This window comes from Plecotus auritus (genome assembly GCF_963455305.1).
Source record: "Plecotus auritus genome assembly, chromosome: 6".
In the NCBI taxonomy this organism is placed as follows: domain Eukaryota; kingdom Metazoa; phylum Chordata; class Mammalia; order Chiroptera; family Vespertilionidae; genus Plecotus; species Plecotus auritus.
Window position 1 is genome coordinate 122,241,344 of NC_137773.1, and position 17,295 is coordinate 122,258,638.

Genomic DNA, 17,295 nt, shown 5'->3' on the forward strand with positions numbered 1-17,295 from the left:
CACATGCGGCTCTTTGACCCCTTGAGTGTGGCTCTTCCACAAAATACCATGGCCTGAGTGAGTCTATTTTGAAGAAGTGGCGTTAGAAGAAGTTTAAGTTTAAAAAATTTGGCTCTCAAAAGAAATTTCAATCGTTGTACTGTTGATATTTGGCTCTGTTGACTAATGAGTTTGCTGACCACTGCAATAAACTATTATGGGTGAATGTGTTAGTGTCAAGTAGTCCTTCTATACCATCTTTGCTTTGACATTCATATATTTGTATAACAATATAAGGAGATGCCAAGTACTAGACGCCTACTCTGTGGAAGGTGTAGAACAGACATCTTCTCTATTTCTCACTTAAGGTAGAGATTTTATAAACAGAAATCTGCACTTCATAGATGAGGCAGGGGGAGTGGCATTGAATTGCCCACACTTAGAGCATGATAAAATAGAGCTGATATATGAACTCCTGTTTTTACTTATACACCCACCTGCTCTTAGCCCTACAACTACTTGGCCCAGAGTCAAGGTCAGGTAAAAATCCTGCAAGCAAGGCAACTCTTTAAATCCCAATGCTGTACACAGGTGCGACACAATGACGAGTACTTACCCTGTCTCAGGACTCATTCTAAATACTTTGTTTGTATCCACATGTTTAATCATTTAAATCATTATTTTTAAATGAGTAGCATGGTCCACTTTGAGGGGAAATCAGTTACCTGTAAGCACAGGCCAGCGGTCCTGAGGGTGGTTGTTATTATTGTTTCTGAAATCATTTCCCTCTCTTTTACCAACTCAGTGCCTGAGCAGGGCTTGGAAGGACTCAGAGGTTGAATCTGGACTGAAATACTAAGGGCACCATGTTGATCAGCAATGGAGTCCTAGGAAGAGTGAACTGTGTCAGGAAGCTGCCATCACTGGCCATGGGGATATTGCAGAAGAGAGGAAGAAATTTATTTTGCTGATAAGAGGACTTGCAAAGGGAGACATCAGGCCTGATTACATAAGCAATTTCTACCTAACACGCTATTGGGCTACAGGTTTAGAAAGTTTTATCTGAAAGACAGCAAGTTCATATGTTTGCAAAAAGACACTGTTGCAAACGATCAAACCACTTACTGGAAAGGTCAGCCCACTTTACAATATTCTAGATAATTTATAAAGTTTCCACATGATAAATGCCAAAAATCTCATCAAAAATTGAAATTGCAGTTACAGAGAATTTTCTTCCAGTGGAAATGAGTCCAATAAATGTAGATTCATTCTCTGCTGCTACTTCCCTGTCTGCAAGCACAAAAAAGGGCCTTCAAACTCTAAAAAAAAATGCATTGAGAGACAATAGCCTATTAAAAAATACTTGAAAATAAGGTTCTGTTCATCCAATAAGGAAAGAAAGCACACTTCCAGCCAGACCTGTGGGCACACAAAATTAAGACTGAAGCATTGCTCAGCCACGGCACTCAAAATTATTGCAGGACATGGCTGAGCTAAGTGCCCAGACAGCTGCCTGCAATGCAGAACTAGGCCCTCACAGAGAAAGGCGCTGTGTGGGTTAGACTGACCACGACCAGCTGGCTGATGCTCCTAAAAGCAGGACTTGGTTGTGACGGAAGGAACGCCGGCGGGGAGCCTCTCAGCTTTATCATTATTGACCACATTTTGCAGGGTTTTGTACACTGAGGTCACGGTACCAACCATGTAGGGTTGTGGTACAGATCAAACATCTTATCTTAAGAAACAGCCTGTACCAGGGCCAACACACAGCCCAGACTCAATAAATGGAACCTTTTTCAGAGATGGGAAGCTCTCAACTTGCCCTCCCAAACTCCATGTCTTAAAAAAGTCAATGATCTCTTCTTTAAGATATTTTTAATCAGTAAAATGGGAAAAAAATCTACAAGGTTATTGGGGGATTCAATGCAACATTAAATAGAAGCATTCATTCTTTAATTCACCCAGCAAGTAATTATTTGGCCCTGGCTATGTGCTCCAGAATTGCCGACTGCTGGTCCCTCTTGCAGGGAGCGGAGATCTGGGAGGAAAGCAGTGGGAGTCTGGCCCGAGAGCTGTTGCTGCATTTTTGTTAATTAACTGACTTGCTCTTGATAGAAACTCTAATTGTAGACACTGGGACTCTTTCCTTCCGTCTTACCTAGCTCTCCATCTGTGGTCATGTGTGTACCTTAGATTACAAAACAGTAACGAAGAAAACAATCTTGCTTTCTCTTTCATTGGAATAATACAAAGTTTTTCTAATAGTTAGGGCCTACAGCAATTCAGGTCTGCCCACACCTCCAGCCTTGTTCCCCTCACCTGCCTCTAACATTCCCTTGTTCTCTTTCCTTTGGTGGAATAGACCTCCCTTGATCCTTCGCTACCCGCTCACTCTCTACCACACATCCGAAGCCCAACACAGATTCACCCCCTTCACAAGGGTTTCCAAAACCTTCTCCACTTGGAATGACTGCCTCCTGCTTTAGGATCACAAAGCATGCTGTTGGGGTTGAGCTCATAGGGAAGTAATGAGGATGCCTTGCGACCCTCGGAAGGTGACAGAATTGTCTAATGCCGCACTATCTCAAACAGTAGTCACTAGACACGTGTTGCTATTTAAATTTAACCGCAGTTTGGTTCATTTCCCCATTTTCCAATGAAGTATTTTATGGCAGGCGTTTTGGGGGTAGGAGAGGGATTCTGGAGAAAGTTACGTCACAGCAGGGCTGGTCATAGACTCTTGACTGTGCGCCAGTGTCAGTCTGTCCACAGGTGGTAACTGGAGAAGAGCTGAGACAGATTCTGCCATCACGTTGAGGCTCTGTGGGAACAATCACTGTGATTGATTGTTGAGGCTGGGGATAGAGAGGGGGCAGGGGACTGGCAGCACAGACGCCATCAATCTGCTTTTACTTCTAAACAATCCTGGGAGGAGCTGTCAAAAATGTTGTCCTACAAAGGTTCACCCAGTGACCTAGATTCTCAAACACATGTCTGGTATGTAGCATCTTGCATTTTCATCAGATAAAGAGATATAAGAAGCCACAAAGACAATTGAATTTAACAAGACATCATTGGGAGGCTTTCAAATAACATGGTCTCCTGTCTTGTACCTTATTATTATATTTCAGAAAAATGGCTTTATTTTATTTTGTATTAATTTGCTATGTCATATGTTTTAAAATTCAGAGTTCAATGATGGACTTGTCTCTAGTTACAGTTTCCTCATAGAACAGTGGTGTTCAAACGTTCCTTACCACAGCACATTGAGGAAGTGGAATATTAAACTCCTACCTGTGTCCACTTCCCAGTGGAAAAATACGTAGGTAATAAATTCCTGGAGGTTACATTTATGAATCACTAATTACTTTTATAAAATAACACAAGCCTATTAACATGCTCATATTTTATAAAATGGAGCCCTATAGACATAAAAATAAACATAAAATGTTACTTACCTTGACTTACGTTGCTCGCATGGGCTCTTAGGCAGTACAGATTTGTCACCATACAAATAAGTATGAGACTGGTTTGTATAGACATGTTTTACACAAGGATAGCACAATTCAGGAATGTCTTAAAGTCCAGTCTCCAACAAATTTAGAATCCAAAATATGCATCATTACAGACTACAGGGTTAACCAAATAGTCCACAGCAAACTTAACTGATAATGATGAAACTAGGCCCACACTAATTTATAACTGAAAATCACTAACAACTCAAACAACACTCAGGACACACTGATAAATTGTGCTTCCCCAACTTGCATGAATTCTATTTGCACGCAGGCATTTTCAATGTTTCCATTTTTCCTAGTAAAATACTGAATTGAGAAAGCTCGGCCAGCCTTAGTTACATGTCCTTGCTAGTAGAATCATAATTCAGTTGGGGTACTAATAAGTAGTCTGTACTTTCATATACAAAATGAAGACACATGAAATCTTTTATTTTATGTTTTCTTATTAATTTCAAAAAGAGGAAGGAATAGGGAGAGAGAGATAGAAACATCAATGATGAGAGAAAACCATCAATTGGCTGCCTGCTACACCCCCCTGCTGGGGATCAAGTCTGAAACCTGGGCATGTGCCCTGACAGGGAATCAAATTGTGATCTCCTAGTTCATGGGTCGATGCTCAACCACTGAGCCACACCAGCAGGGCAAGACACATGAAATCTTAAATCACTTGATCAAAAGAATCATGCCGAAACCGGTTTGGCTCAGTGGATAGAGCGTCGGCCTGTGGACTGAAGGGTCCCGGGTTCGATTCCGGTCAGGGGCATGTACCTTGGTTGCGGGCACATCCCCAGTGGGGGGTGTGCAGGAGGCAGCTGATCGATGTTTCTCTCTCATCGATGTTTCTAGCTCTCTATCCCTCTCCCTTCCTCTCTGTAAAAAAATCAATAAAATATATTTTTAAAAAAATAAAAAAAAAAAAGAATCATGACAAAAAAAAACTTTGGGATTTAAGATAAATTACAACCTATTAGTGGACTTTAGAAAAGATGTTGAAAATTTTAATAAATTGTTCAATTAAGGGTTATACCAGTATCACTATGAGGCCTGCAGCTTCCCTCTGGCTTATTACATTTGCAAATTAGTATTTCCCCCAAACCTTAATCGAGAGGAAAATTAATAGATTTTTAGCTAAGATTTAAATGAGACCTCTGTTCAGCCCATTGCCTTCATTCGATAATGCTCACTGTTTTCAGACCCCCAGGGTCAGACAAATGGCGCAGAAACCCAGGATTTCAGCACACTGGGCATAACTCAGGCTAGGACTAAACCATGAGTATAACTGTAAAGCAGGCCAAGACACGTGTGCATAAAAATTCCTTTTGGGGCTCCATTGCCTTCTCCTCTCTCCACCCTGCCTGCAAAGAAGAATTTGATAAATTCCTTAGGAATCAAACAATGTTGGAGCTGGAGATAATCTTGCCTGAGGTCACACACAGACAACCTTCAGGTAGGATATCGCACTGAGTCAAGTTTTTTTTGGCCCACCTGGCACTTAAAAGACAAGGAAATTGTACTCAAAAGTCTAGGTTTCCATCTTACCTGAAAATATTGAATGTTCTGGTTATACTGAGCCCATCTCAGATGTGCCTTCTACCAGTGCATATGCTTTTTAGTTGACACAGTTCAGCATTTTGTATGTCTGGTCCTCAGGCTGATCTGATCAGTTTTGTTAACCTGCCTGGTCTATGAAGGTGTTTGGCTTGCTCATCAATGAAATCATCCAGAAAGTTTTCAAATAGTTTTAGCAGAAGGTTTTTAACAATATACAAAGATGAAATTATACTGAATCTTGCTCTATCAAATGGATAAAATCAATGAATCAGTTCCTTGGGCAGCTCATAGCTTCACTATTTGGCAGAATATACCTTACTGTTTGGGGAAGGCATAGCTCACCTCCTTGGAGCTGCTAGGCTCCGTGTGAAAATCCCTGATTTCTTCCAGCCCTCTCGTCTGGAGCCTTGCAACTGACTCTGTAAGTGAGACCTGGAAGCTCAAGCAGCCCACTCCTCACTCTGGTGCTCTCTCCTCTTTGGCATTAGATATCAAAAGGCTTAATGTGCTGCTTGCCTGGTAGTATGTCATTCTTAAAGTATATAGAATTCTTGCTTGTTGATCAGAATATATTTATTGAATATTTACAGAATGTATTTATTGAATACTTACACAATATTCAATGGGACAAATGACCGGCTGGCCTACTGACTCTAACCCAAGGTATACTGTCAATTTCAAGAGGCTGGACATGCCTTTTCCCCCACTGTGTGTGGTGGCTCATCTAAATCTGGACCCTGACATTCTGTCTTCGCTTCAAAGCACATGACTCTTTGTCCTTTCTTCATCCATGCAAGTGGAAATCAGGAAAATCCCATGGTTGTAAACAGACTCAATTAGCTTGGTTTTATTTGTGGGTTAAATGGAGCATCCCTGGAAAAGATGGTCTAATAAGGAATAATAAGATGAATGCAGGTAATTTCACCAACAGAACAACAACCTTGGCTGAGGACGCAGGTCTTCCTCCTCCCATACTCAGTGAGGATTGCCCCCTTCCTTACATGAATCCATTTCATGAATAGGTAGATGCTACAGCATACCTATCCATCTTTGGAGAGAACATCACTGTAATAATATTACTTCTATTTTCTTTCTCTGCAACTTTATTATATAGAGACAGAGAAGGAGAAATAGTGGGCCAAGATGGCCCCTAAGTGCCTTGAAGACATTATCTTTTGAGAATTTTATTTGTTTACACAAATTATTATTTTTTTTAAATCATCTTGCCCTGGCCAGTGTTTCTCAGTGGTTAGAGCATTGGCCCACACACCAAAGTGTCTGATTCCAGGTCAAAGGCACCTACTGGCTTGCAGGTTCCATCCTGGGCCCCAGTCAGGGGCGAGCAGGAGACAACCAATCAATGTGTCTCTCACATCTCTCTCCCTCTCCCTCTCCCTCTCCCTCTCCCTCTCCCTCCCCCTCTCCTTCTCCCTCTCCCTCTCCCTCCCTCCCTTCCACTCACTCTAAAAATCAATGAGAAAAATATTGTGGGGGGAGGATTAATCTTCATTTTACCCCAAAGAAAGAAAAAAATGCTTGTGTAGAGTTATTTTCTCACTGTTACAAAGATAAAGTGAATTTTTCTCTTGATATCAGAAGTTTTGAAAGCAAAAAGCCTTTCCCTATTTACTAAGTGAATTTTCTCCTCAGTTCCCCAAGACAAAGATTTTAAATCTCCAGAGGGAAAAAATCATGCCATGACTGAAAACCATAAGGATTTAATTTTTTACTACATTTGTAAGTATATTCTTTGGGTTATTTTAATTAATGGAATAGCTGTCAAATATGGAATAAAGTCAAATATCTACTCAGAGATATTGCACAGATACACACAAGTTCTACTGCCAATTTAATGTTTGCATCACTCTTCATTGGAGGTAGCTCCTAATTATAGACACACACTCACTCACAGGTAGTAACCAATAAGGAAAAGCTTAAGATTTTACCAGAACAGTCATCCCTTCTTTCCTTTATTATTTCACATATTTTCTGAGCACCTATTACATGTCGAGTTTCTCACCAGAAGCGAGAGATAAAAAGATGAACAGCACAGGATTCCAGAATTACCTTGGCCCACACTTCTTAACACATCTGTGATAGGCACTGTAGATGTTGACCAAATTAAAAATGTCTGGAAATATAAGTTAAACACAATCAGGTTTCCTATTGGCGAACTTTCCAGAACTTCTACACACTCAACACGCACTGCAGACCCCGAGAGAGAACATACCAGAAAGTGAGTGCCACCCCAGCAGCTGTCTCCAAGGGGCATCTTGAGGATACAGTGTTTTGTGAACTGGGAAATGTTAGCCTAGATATTTCAATCAATATTGAATATTGGAAGCTCTTGAAAAGAAAAGGGTTTCATGATATTTTCCTACCTATCTTTCTTCCTGTTCTTTAAATTGGAAATATTGTTTGATAATATTTCTAATGTTTCCATAAAACTATCTGTAGGAAATATTTTGAGCTTTTCATTAAAAAGTAATATATACCCATACTAAAAACAAATCTAAAAAGTAGAGAATTATAGAAAAAAACTCATTTATTTTAGTTCTCCCACTATGGTGAATACTTATAAAGAATGTTCATGTTCTTTCTGACATTTTTATGCATGTGCAAATATTTTTTCCACAAAAATTATTTCGATGCTGAGTCTTCTGTTCCTTGTTTTCTTCAGTCAACAGTAGATCATGGGCATTTTTGTGCACAAGAATATGAACATGTCATCCTTTGCAGTAGCTACAGTGAAACCCATTGCGTAGATGTTCCAGAATTTGTTTTACCAATCCGCTTCTGATAGAAATGAGCCTCCCCTCAAACTTTTTGCTATTAAGATCATTGTTGTAATAACTAAGCCTTAACAGACATCTTTTCATATTTGTCAAATCACTTTATGAAGATAAATTTCTAGAAATGCAATTGTTATGATTTGCACATTTTACATTTTGGGAGACACTGCCAAATTGTTTTTATTTGTTTTTTAATGTTGTACCAGTTTATACACTCAAGCATTGAGAATTTTATACAGAATTTAAAATTGGAAGAGGTTTTACTTTAAGAAATTAACAAATGAAGGCTAATGATCATTTGTGCAACTTCCAAATATTTGTTTGTAGTACGGTATAATATCTAGTTCCCTTACCTATGAATTGAGGGCACAGGGTTGAGTTCACATGAGTAACAATATTTACATAGCACTGAAATAATTCTAAGTTCATGAGTTTGACAGAAAATATTTATTTGCATCTCTAACTTGGTTTTGAAATTTGGGGTCTTATCAAATGTTCATAGCTGCCCTCCGCCTCTGGGATGAGGTCAGTACTATCAAACAGATGATCAATGGATTATCACAAGCATCAGCTCTCACCAAATAACAACCTGTCTGCTCTAAACTTCACACCAATTCACTAACTCAGCAGCCTTGTACTAGTCCAAATCCTTCAAAAGCCAATATGCTGTCACTACTGTCCTCACTATTTCTATTTATATTACAATTGCTAAAACAACTCTTAATGCAACACACCTTGGCATTCTAATGCATAAGCCTTTGGCAGTTTTCAATAAAGTAATATGGAACAATGAGGTAAAAATAAGTATGAAGCAATGCTTTTTAATATTTTAATTTAAAAAACACTTTAACATGAATGGTAATGTTTAGTGTGTAATAATTAAGTCATAAATGCATACCTCTAAATATAGAGTTTGCTTAATATAGCTTTAAATCAGGCTAAGTGCAAGTTACACAGATGATTCTATTCAGAGCAATCTTTTTATACATCATTTCCCTACATCCCTGTCAATAAAATAGCAGTGACTGCAGAATAAATGATTCATTAGGCTCTTATAACTTCTTGTCTCATGTAATTTATCTACATAATTTTAAATTACTAGAGACTCTCAAGGATCTTTTCTCACTAAAGTATTTTGAAATTATCCATATTTTATTAAGTTTCAAGGACAACCCTTCACACACACACACCCACACACCCTCACATTTGAAATTAAGTAACCATTTAAATTGCTGTCATAATTCATATATTCATGAGGGAGGAAACTAATGCTAAATTAGAAAGTTACATTTAGCAAACCATTCATCCTTTTTTATCTGTTTCCCAACAACTGGTGATTAGAAGGACTTGAAGCTATTTTAACCACCTGGACAGCGGAACTCACTTTGAAGGATCCGTTGGTTCGGCTGCCCTTCTCAATGGAGTGCCCTGCTTCTCGCTGTACTGTCTATAAAATAGGCGTGAATGATCTTCAAGTTGTTATAGTAATTTCCTACATTATTCCCGCAATAAAAATGCGATTTAGTCAAATAGTAAATTATTGCAATTACAAATCTGTTAATCTATCGCACATTTTCCTCATTTGTGTAACTTCAAAATTCACTTTCATATGATTGACTGTTTTAATCCTCCTTAACTAGTGAGTAACTGAAAATAAATGGTTCGTTCCTAACACTGTAAGGACGAAAAATAGGAAGTGCTTAGGGACTGCAGGGGAATATATTAAAACTGTCCGATTTCCAGTTTAGATATTCTCATTCTGTGTGTGTACAAACCCACTGCAGCAAGGAGGCAGATCCCAAATTCGCGGTCTCACAAAAGCACCGCCCTGGTTCCCTGTTTTGACAGCAGAAATTGGCCCAAATCTCAAACCATTTCCTCGGAAGACCCTGGCTGGCTGGTGCCATCAGGTGCCACACACTCCGAACAGGGGAGCATCGGAACAGTTCCACTCATCTGTCAGCGCAGTGGCTTATTTCTTGAGAGGCTGGGATTGGCTGCTTGGGACCAGAGCGCCATCAATCTCACTGTGCAGTGGATGGCGGGGCTGCCTGCAAGAGGCTGAGAGGGGCCAGCCGGTCCAGCACGGAGAAGGCAGCGGTACAGCCCCGCTGGCCCTCCGCTGGGGCCCTGAGTGAAAGATCTGTCATCTCTCACATTTCCTGGTGCTTGGTATGCACATGGTGTCCGCCTGCTCCTGCTCCATGAAAGAGGCCATTTTTCAAGCTTAGGCAAATGTGGCAAAGCGCAGGGTCTGCTGGGGGCTCATTTTTTCTCATCATGTCACTGGTTTGAACTGATTTGACAAAATGAGATTATGTTTTTCCTTTTTTGCTCATTTATCCAGCTATTTGTTTATTTATTTGCTCATTTAGAGGTGGGTTGTCACAGAGGACTGGCCTGATTTCTCTCTTGTTTTCATATACATTTCATTAGTGTCCCTGAAGATTTAAGACCCCAAAGGGAAACATCCCAGATCTCATCACAAAAAGCATAGATTTACTTTTAAAATCAAAAGAGAAGACCGCATTAAAGAAGACCATTTCTGAATGAAATAATCTAGAATATTGCCATGTCCAAGATCTATTGCTTTAATCTTTTCAGCTATTCTTAAAACCCCAAGGAAGTTGAATAAACATATTACATACATTGGACTTTCAATTTAATATCATTTTAATCTTTCTGTATCTGGAAAGATTATTTATAGCTTCTTCATTTCATCAATGAGTCTGAAATGAGTCTCAAATGTAGAAGCACTTGGGGTTGAAATTGGTTTCCGCGCTGGTTTCCTGGGGTATTTGAAGTACAGATTGATGACGTAACACTATGCATTGGTGATCATAAGCAATTTCTAAGGGTAGACAATGAGAAAACTAATACTGAGTTTCATTTCAGCCAGAACCTAATGATGTGTTTCTGAGTTTAAAATTGTAACATTTTTATAATAAGCCTCATAAAGACATGAGTTTATTAAGTAGCATAGTCATAACCCCTCATCAAAAAAAATAAATAAAACTCAAAGATTAACTGATTACCAGAGACAGTATATGTGACGCTTATTGCAAACTGCGCTGTTTTTCATGACTGTATGCATCGAGAGTAAAGCAAGACACATCACATTTGGTGAATATTCTAGCCATGTACCATATAGTTTCAAACAACAGCAAAAATAAAAACCAAGTTTTGACCTATGTGGATGGACTAGATGTATGAACAGCAAATGTTGGTCATCAACATCCCTAGCATTCTGTCCTCAGCTGTTAAGTGGGACGATGTCAGTAATTCCTGATATTTGTGAAGAGCTTTACAATTTACAAAGCACTTTGGTGGAGATTTTCCATTTACACCCCGAAACACCCCTAAAGGGGAAGGAAATGGAGCCCAGGAAGAAAAGGGACTTGGCCAATGTCAGGGCACTGTCTGCCTGCTCCTGCTCCATGAAACCATGAGGCCATTTTTCAAGCTTAAATGGCAATGGCCAGTTCTGCGCTCTGGGTCATCATATGCCACCCCCCCCTCTACCCCCACAACGCCCATCTGCCATGCCCCCTTTCAGAATGGCTTTGCAGTTCAAATGAGTCCATGTATTGACATAACTTGAAAGTTTTCACAAATTTTGCCAAGGGACTGCCAATTCCTCAGAGGCTCCTTGGCATTATTCTCTGCCCTGAGAGACATTGCTGTTGCAGCCTCCTTGGGGACCAGGCTCGGAGGGAAATAGACTGGCCTGCCCACCAATGGCCGTCACTGCTGTGTGGTCTCAGTCACCCAGTCCCTCAGAACGTCCCTCTGCGAGGCCAGGGAGAAGGGGGAGGGGGCTTGCACCGACTTGTAGAAGGGCCAAGCGGAACAATGGGAATTAACCTTGAGAGTAACTGAAACTCACAATAGTGTTTGTTAAGTATTCCTGTTGTTAAGTAGCACAAGGGATGCAGATTCCCCGCGTTGTTTGTATGACTATGTAACAAGTCAAAGACATTTTTGCCAGAACGGATCTGTGACTAACTGATTGGAGGCGACGTGCGGGTTCCCAAACCCCCGTTTGCGGCTCCTCCGCCTGGCACTGAGCCTGGGTGCCCGGCGGGGCCGCTCTGGGCTCAGGACCCACGCGGCAGAAATGCGGGCGCGCCCAGCGACGGAGCACGACCCAGGCCCACCTGCGGGGTCACGGGCCCTCGCCTTCCTCTCCACCAGGGCGTGGGGAGTGAGGGTGGCTGCGCCCGCACCTGCAGCGCTGGCCGCAGCTCGGATCTCAGGTCGCCCCCGACGCTCCTCCCGCGGCGACCCGGGCTCCGCAGGAGCAGCTGGCGCGCGGGAGGACCTGCCGCACCAGCTCCTGGCCGCCGCCCAGCCGGATGCAGAGCCGGGGCTGCAGGGGCGCGGGCAGGTGCTGCGGGAGGACAGGACTAGCCCGGGATCCCAGCGCCGGCTGCGGAGCCGGGAGGCGGAGGCGTGGACCCGGCGGAGGAAGCCGGGCGGAGGCGGGAGGCCAGGAAGCGGCGGGGATTTGGAGAGGGGGGTGCAGGGCCGGTAGCCATGAGAACTGGTGATCGCGAGCTCGGGCGCAACTGGTCCCCAGAGCTCTGACTTGGGGGAGGCGCTGGGAGAAGGCGGGGGTGCGGGAAATGGATGCAAAGACTGAAGCTAAACCGAAAAATGGACGGAAATCTTTCTGAGAAGCAGGGCGGGTGCGGACAATCGCGCTTGGGGAACAGTGATGAGAAAGCTGGAGAGGCAAAGGAGGAGAGAAACCCCCAGATTTAAGAGCGAGGCCATGAAAGGGTAAAAAGCATATTTTGAACAGAAAGACCAAGAAAGCAAAATGCTTCCAGAACTCAAAATCCAATACAGGGAAAAACCCAACCAGGTTAAGGGGAACTGGTCCCTGAAGCTGCCAAGGAGAGAAGCCGCGGAGAGACTGGTGAACAGAAAGGGAAGAAAGGGAGAAAGGAGGGAAGACAGAAAGGAGGGAATAACAGACAAGAAATAGTAAGTTACTTTTTAATTTCTTTTTCATTGCCAAACTATTTCCAAAGTCAGTTTTGGCACGAATATTCCATAAAATCCTTAGCCCCTTACACACCAAGATGATAATATCTATACTAGATAAAAATGCATCCAAGAATACACACACATTATTTTGTCAGTTGCAAAGATCATATTTTGTCCCCCTAAAAACAATCTCCAAGTATTGAAAATTATCCCACCTTTTACAGAATATTCTATTTTAGGCCAAACTATACAACAACAAAGGACTTTTCAGTGTGTGTGTGTGTGTGTGTGTGTGTGTGTGTGTGTGTGTGGTGGGCTCTTAGAGAAAACCCCATTTTTGAGAATAGAAATACCTCCAAGCCATTTTAGTGACCCCCTTTTCCCAAAGCCTCTAGCCAACAATATGTCTTGGAATTCAGAGGCAAGCTGCCCAGACCACATAGCACTGTAGTCACTTGCCTTCGCCATCTGTGAAGGAGACAGCGGCGAGCCTGGGGGCTGCAGAGAGCCAGCGGCTTACCTGGTCTGTGCAGGTGGGGCTGCTGGAAAGTGTGCTGGAGGGCTCCGTGGCAGAGCAGCATGGCGCAGGCACTTATCCACAGGTACAGGGCCCAGGACATCGCCGAGACCACCGCCATGCTCTGAAGGGGACAGCAGACAGGGAGGGTCAGCCTCAGCCTCCAGGCCCCAGCCCACTCAGTTCCACTGAGGAGAGAAGGGGGTCTCGGGCATCATGCCCCTTTGCTACTAGAGAAAAAGGCCGAGCAGAGGTCATGCATGCAGCAGGACTGGAGGAAAGCACTCTCCAGAAGATCATGCATGCATTTGTGAAATTCAGCAAAACCAAACTCCAAGAATTGCCAAAATGCAAAAATGAATTAAAGTTTGCCTATGGCGTAGGCAGTTTGAAACATAGTATCCTAACTAACAGTCCTGTTTTACACCTTGATCTGTAAGGGACAGTTATTCCAGGCATTGGAAAGCTGCATGCTCCTGCTCATTCTAACTTCATTGCAAGTCTGACATAATGAAAGGAAAGAGTGGATTCTTTTTTTTTTTAATTCTACAGTCATGAATTTTTAATCACTATGCTATCTTCTAAACTAAGTAATCATTTCTCAGAGGCATGTTGTAATCTCCTGATAGAATCAGTCTTTCTGGCTGGACTTAAAATCAGAAGGAATTGTCTTCAGCCAGAATGAGTTTCACATGCAAGATCTGTGCGTCTACCATAGAGCAAGTCATAATTTATAATATTGCTTTGCCTCCTCAAATCCCACTGTGGCATTTGATGTACAGTGTTGATGAATATGCATATACAGGTGGTGTATGCATTTATGGATGAGCACACACCTTTTCACAGGCACCAAAACTTTGACAGTCTTATCTGCACCCATAAGGATCTTAGAGCTGCAAAGGCTCAGCTACGCTACAGAATGTCCAATTTCTCAAACAACACCTTCTGCTGCACTTCCTATTGCCAAATTAATCAACTTGAACATCATCCTCACTCAGCCAGTGATATGGAAGCATTTCCTACACAGGAATACAATTAAGTGTATGCTTTTCTCTTAGGTAGAGAGAGCTTCGGAACCAAGTTTGCTTCTTTTTCTTTTTTTTTAATTTCCCATTGTCAAATCATACACTTCAAGTGTTTCAACTATATATTTAAAACCTGCTAGTGACCTCCCATTGTGGCTTTTTTACTCATAGAAATTTGTACTCTTTCAAAAAACTGTAATTTTAGAAAGCAAAAATATGCATTATATGTGTGTGCATACAGACATAATACAAGATAATTTGTGGGTTTTAAGAGAGAGATGTCTTTAAGAAGGGTTTTAGAACTATAATAGACAAATGGTGACAGCCATAATTAAGTGCAAAGTAGGAAAACATTATTTTCAACAGCATGGTGCTTTTCCTGCCCCAGTCTGGGATTCAGATGGACCATTCACTTTCTAATTGTTTCACTGCCCACTGTTTACTTTTGTATACAACAGATTTAGCTCATTGTCTCCAGAACTATCAGTGTAACATAGATTCATTCTCTTCAGCAGTTAAATAGCAATACCCCTCCTGGGAATCCTGAATGAATGCATTTTGGGGTTTTTGCAAAATATCCTTAAAATTATAGAAAGACAAAACAGAGGTGACTGTGGCATGCATTGACTGCTTGTGAATTTCAGCTAAAATGCAGCAGGAATTAATATAAACTTGAAAAAAGCCTACCACAATCAAAATTTCACAGTTGTTCAGTGCCTGCTTTCTCTTGCTCATTTCACCACCCACTTGATCTTGGCACTCAGAAAGATTACTGTGACTTGACCTTTACAGGATTTTCTTTCTTTTCCTTTTTTTAAAATTTAACTTTCTTTGATTCTCAGCATTACTTTCAAGGTCCCTACATATCGCTCCCATTGCTTACTCTCTTACCAAGAGGTTGTCTATGTTGATAGGTGCTTTCCCCAAAATAATGCATGCAGCCTTACCTAGTTCCATAGAGATGACTGAATAGGTTACAAATCTGCTTTCTGAAGCTTAAATTCTTAAAAGAGGCTTCTTACCTGAGAAATCCAGCCAAGAGCAGAGCTCTCTGTTAGTGTTCATTGGAAAGCTCTACCACTTTCTAAAACCCATCTGTGCCACAATTCGAGATTTTTTTTTAAAGAGAGCTTCCAATAGTCTTCTTTATCAGGATTTTTAAAAAATGTTTCTTCTCTTCTGATGCTATTTCCACAATAAAGGAGACATTGGGTTCATTCAGACTGTATTGTCAAAAAAGGAGCCAAGGTTTGAAGGCTGAAAACCTTGTCATTTTCACCTTTAAATCATCTCCTGGCGTCCCCTCTGCCTGACGAGACCTTTGAAATGATGGTGAGATAATGTGCAGTTTCCTAATGAGAATCAGTTTATAATTAATGACGGACCATCCCCTCTCCAGTGCATTCGGGGCAGAGTAGGCAGCAAAATGTAGGAGCTAGGCTGCTACACGGTGCTGTAAGTAGCAGGAGTCTGTTTCAATACATCCCTCCTCTGTAAAGTATCACATGTCTTAAAGTGACATTACCTCTATTACAGTTCCAGTGGGTTGTAATACCTGCCCACTAACTCTTCCACAACTCAAGCAGCACTGTAACACTGTAGTGCCTAGTACGTTATGTTAGAGATTGTATCAATAATACTCATTTGCCAAAAGAATAAAGAAGGAAGGAGATACAAAAGCAAAAAGCATTCTGCAAAATATTGATAGTGTTAATGGGTATTAGACTTCTAACAGTAAATGGGAAAGTGAAATATGAGCCATTTCTATCCCCTTAATGTTCTTATAACCAATAAGTTAACAAAAAATATTGTTAAGTTTATATAAATTCAAGTCTCTCAAATGTTTTGGCAGCTAAATCTGGGAATATGGTATATCTGGAATACAATATAAATGTTTATCTGCATAAGCCCAATAAAAACCTTCTGAGCTTTTTTAACATGTTTAATAAATAGAAATATGTCATTTTCAGCATTGAAGTCTGGGTTTTGACAAATAAATACACTGAAAGTGCTACTTTTAAATGTCCCTTCTTCTCAAGTAAAATGCTGGGATGGAAGGAGGAAACACTCAAAAGTTCAATATTTTGTTTCTCGTACTCAGGTTTGAACACTTTCTTCTCTGGAAATCTAGTGTGTTTGGATTGTACCTAAATATCAACAATGTAAGATCATTTATAGATTGCATTGCACCAGTAATTATTCTCAGAAATACTCATTCAATTCTTTCACAAATCCCTTATAAAGCATCTAGTATGTGCAGATGCCTGGGGACAAGGCAGAAAACACGATTGATGTGATCTCCATGGTCAAAGATTATATTGTCTAGTCTTTTGTGTTGTTTTCAAAATCAAGTTAATTCTTATAATTTTCCTCCTCAGAAAGCCTTTTGAAATGCTTCAGAATACTCTCTTGCCTTTTTGCAGGCTTTGAAATGCTTCAGAATACTCTCTTGCCTTTTAACGTACTAGGCACTACAGTGTTACAGTGCTGCTTGAGTTGTGGAAGAGTTAGTGGGCAGGTATTACAACCCACTGGAACTGTAATAGAGGTAATGTCACTTTAAGACATGTGATACTTTACAGAGGAGGGATGTATTGAAACAGACTCCTGCTACTTACAGCACCGTGTAGCAGCCTAGCTCCTACATTTTGCTGCCTACTCTGCCCCGAATGCACTGGAGAGGGGATGGTCCGTCATTAATTATAAACCCATTAACACTATCAATATTTTGCAGTTGGCTGCTGCAATGAATATTTGGAAGCCATTATCTCCCCCCCGTTTTACAAACAATGAGAGAGTGAGGGGCCCTTCAGACTCATTAGTCTTTCCCACTGGTTTTTCTCATTGCACAGTGTGCACATAATAGCTCTTTGTGACTTAACAAGTGTTTAGTGAATCAGACCAATAAACAAATTTCAAGA

At 41.2% G+C, this 17,295-nt stretch overlaps 1 protein-coding gene across 4 annotated transcripts in view; it reads right to left on the minus strand.

Annotated features, from left to right (window-relative positions):
- The window catches only part of TAFA1 (TAFA chemokine like family member 1), a 530,414-nt gene extending 514,568 nt beyond the window's left edge, over positions 1 to 15,846 (minus strand). For 2 of the 4 annotated variants that reach the window (XM_080673866.1, XM_080673867.1), the window contains exons 1-2: positions 15,397 to 15,783; positions 13,353 to 13,473 (exon numbers count right to left, since the gene is read on the minus strand). In XM_080673866.1, the coding sequence (XP_080529992.1) occupies positions 13,353 to 13,470 (118 nt within the window). In that variant the 5' untranslated portion in view covers positions 13,471 to 13,473; positions 15,397 to 15,783. Of the gene's footprint in view, positions 1 to 13,352; positions 13,474 to 15,396 lie in introns of all 4 variants that reach the window. The other 2 variants (XM_080673865.1, XM_080673864.1) reach the window with 2 other exon arrangements.
- Positions 15,847 to 17,295: the final 1,449 nt, after the last annotated feature.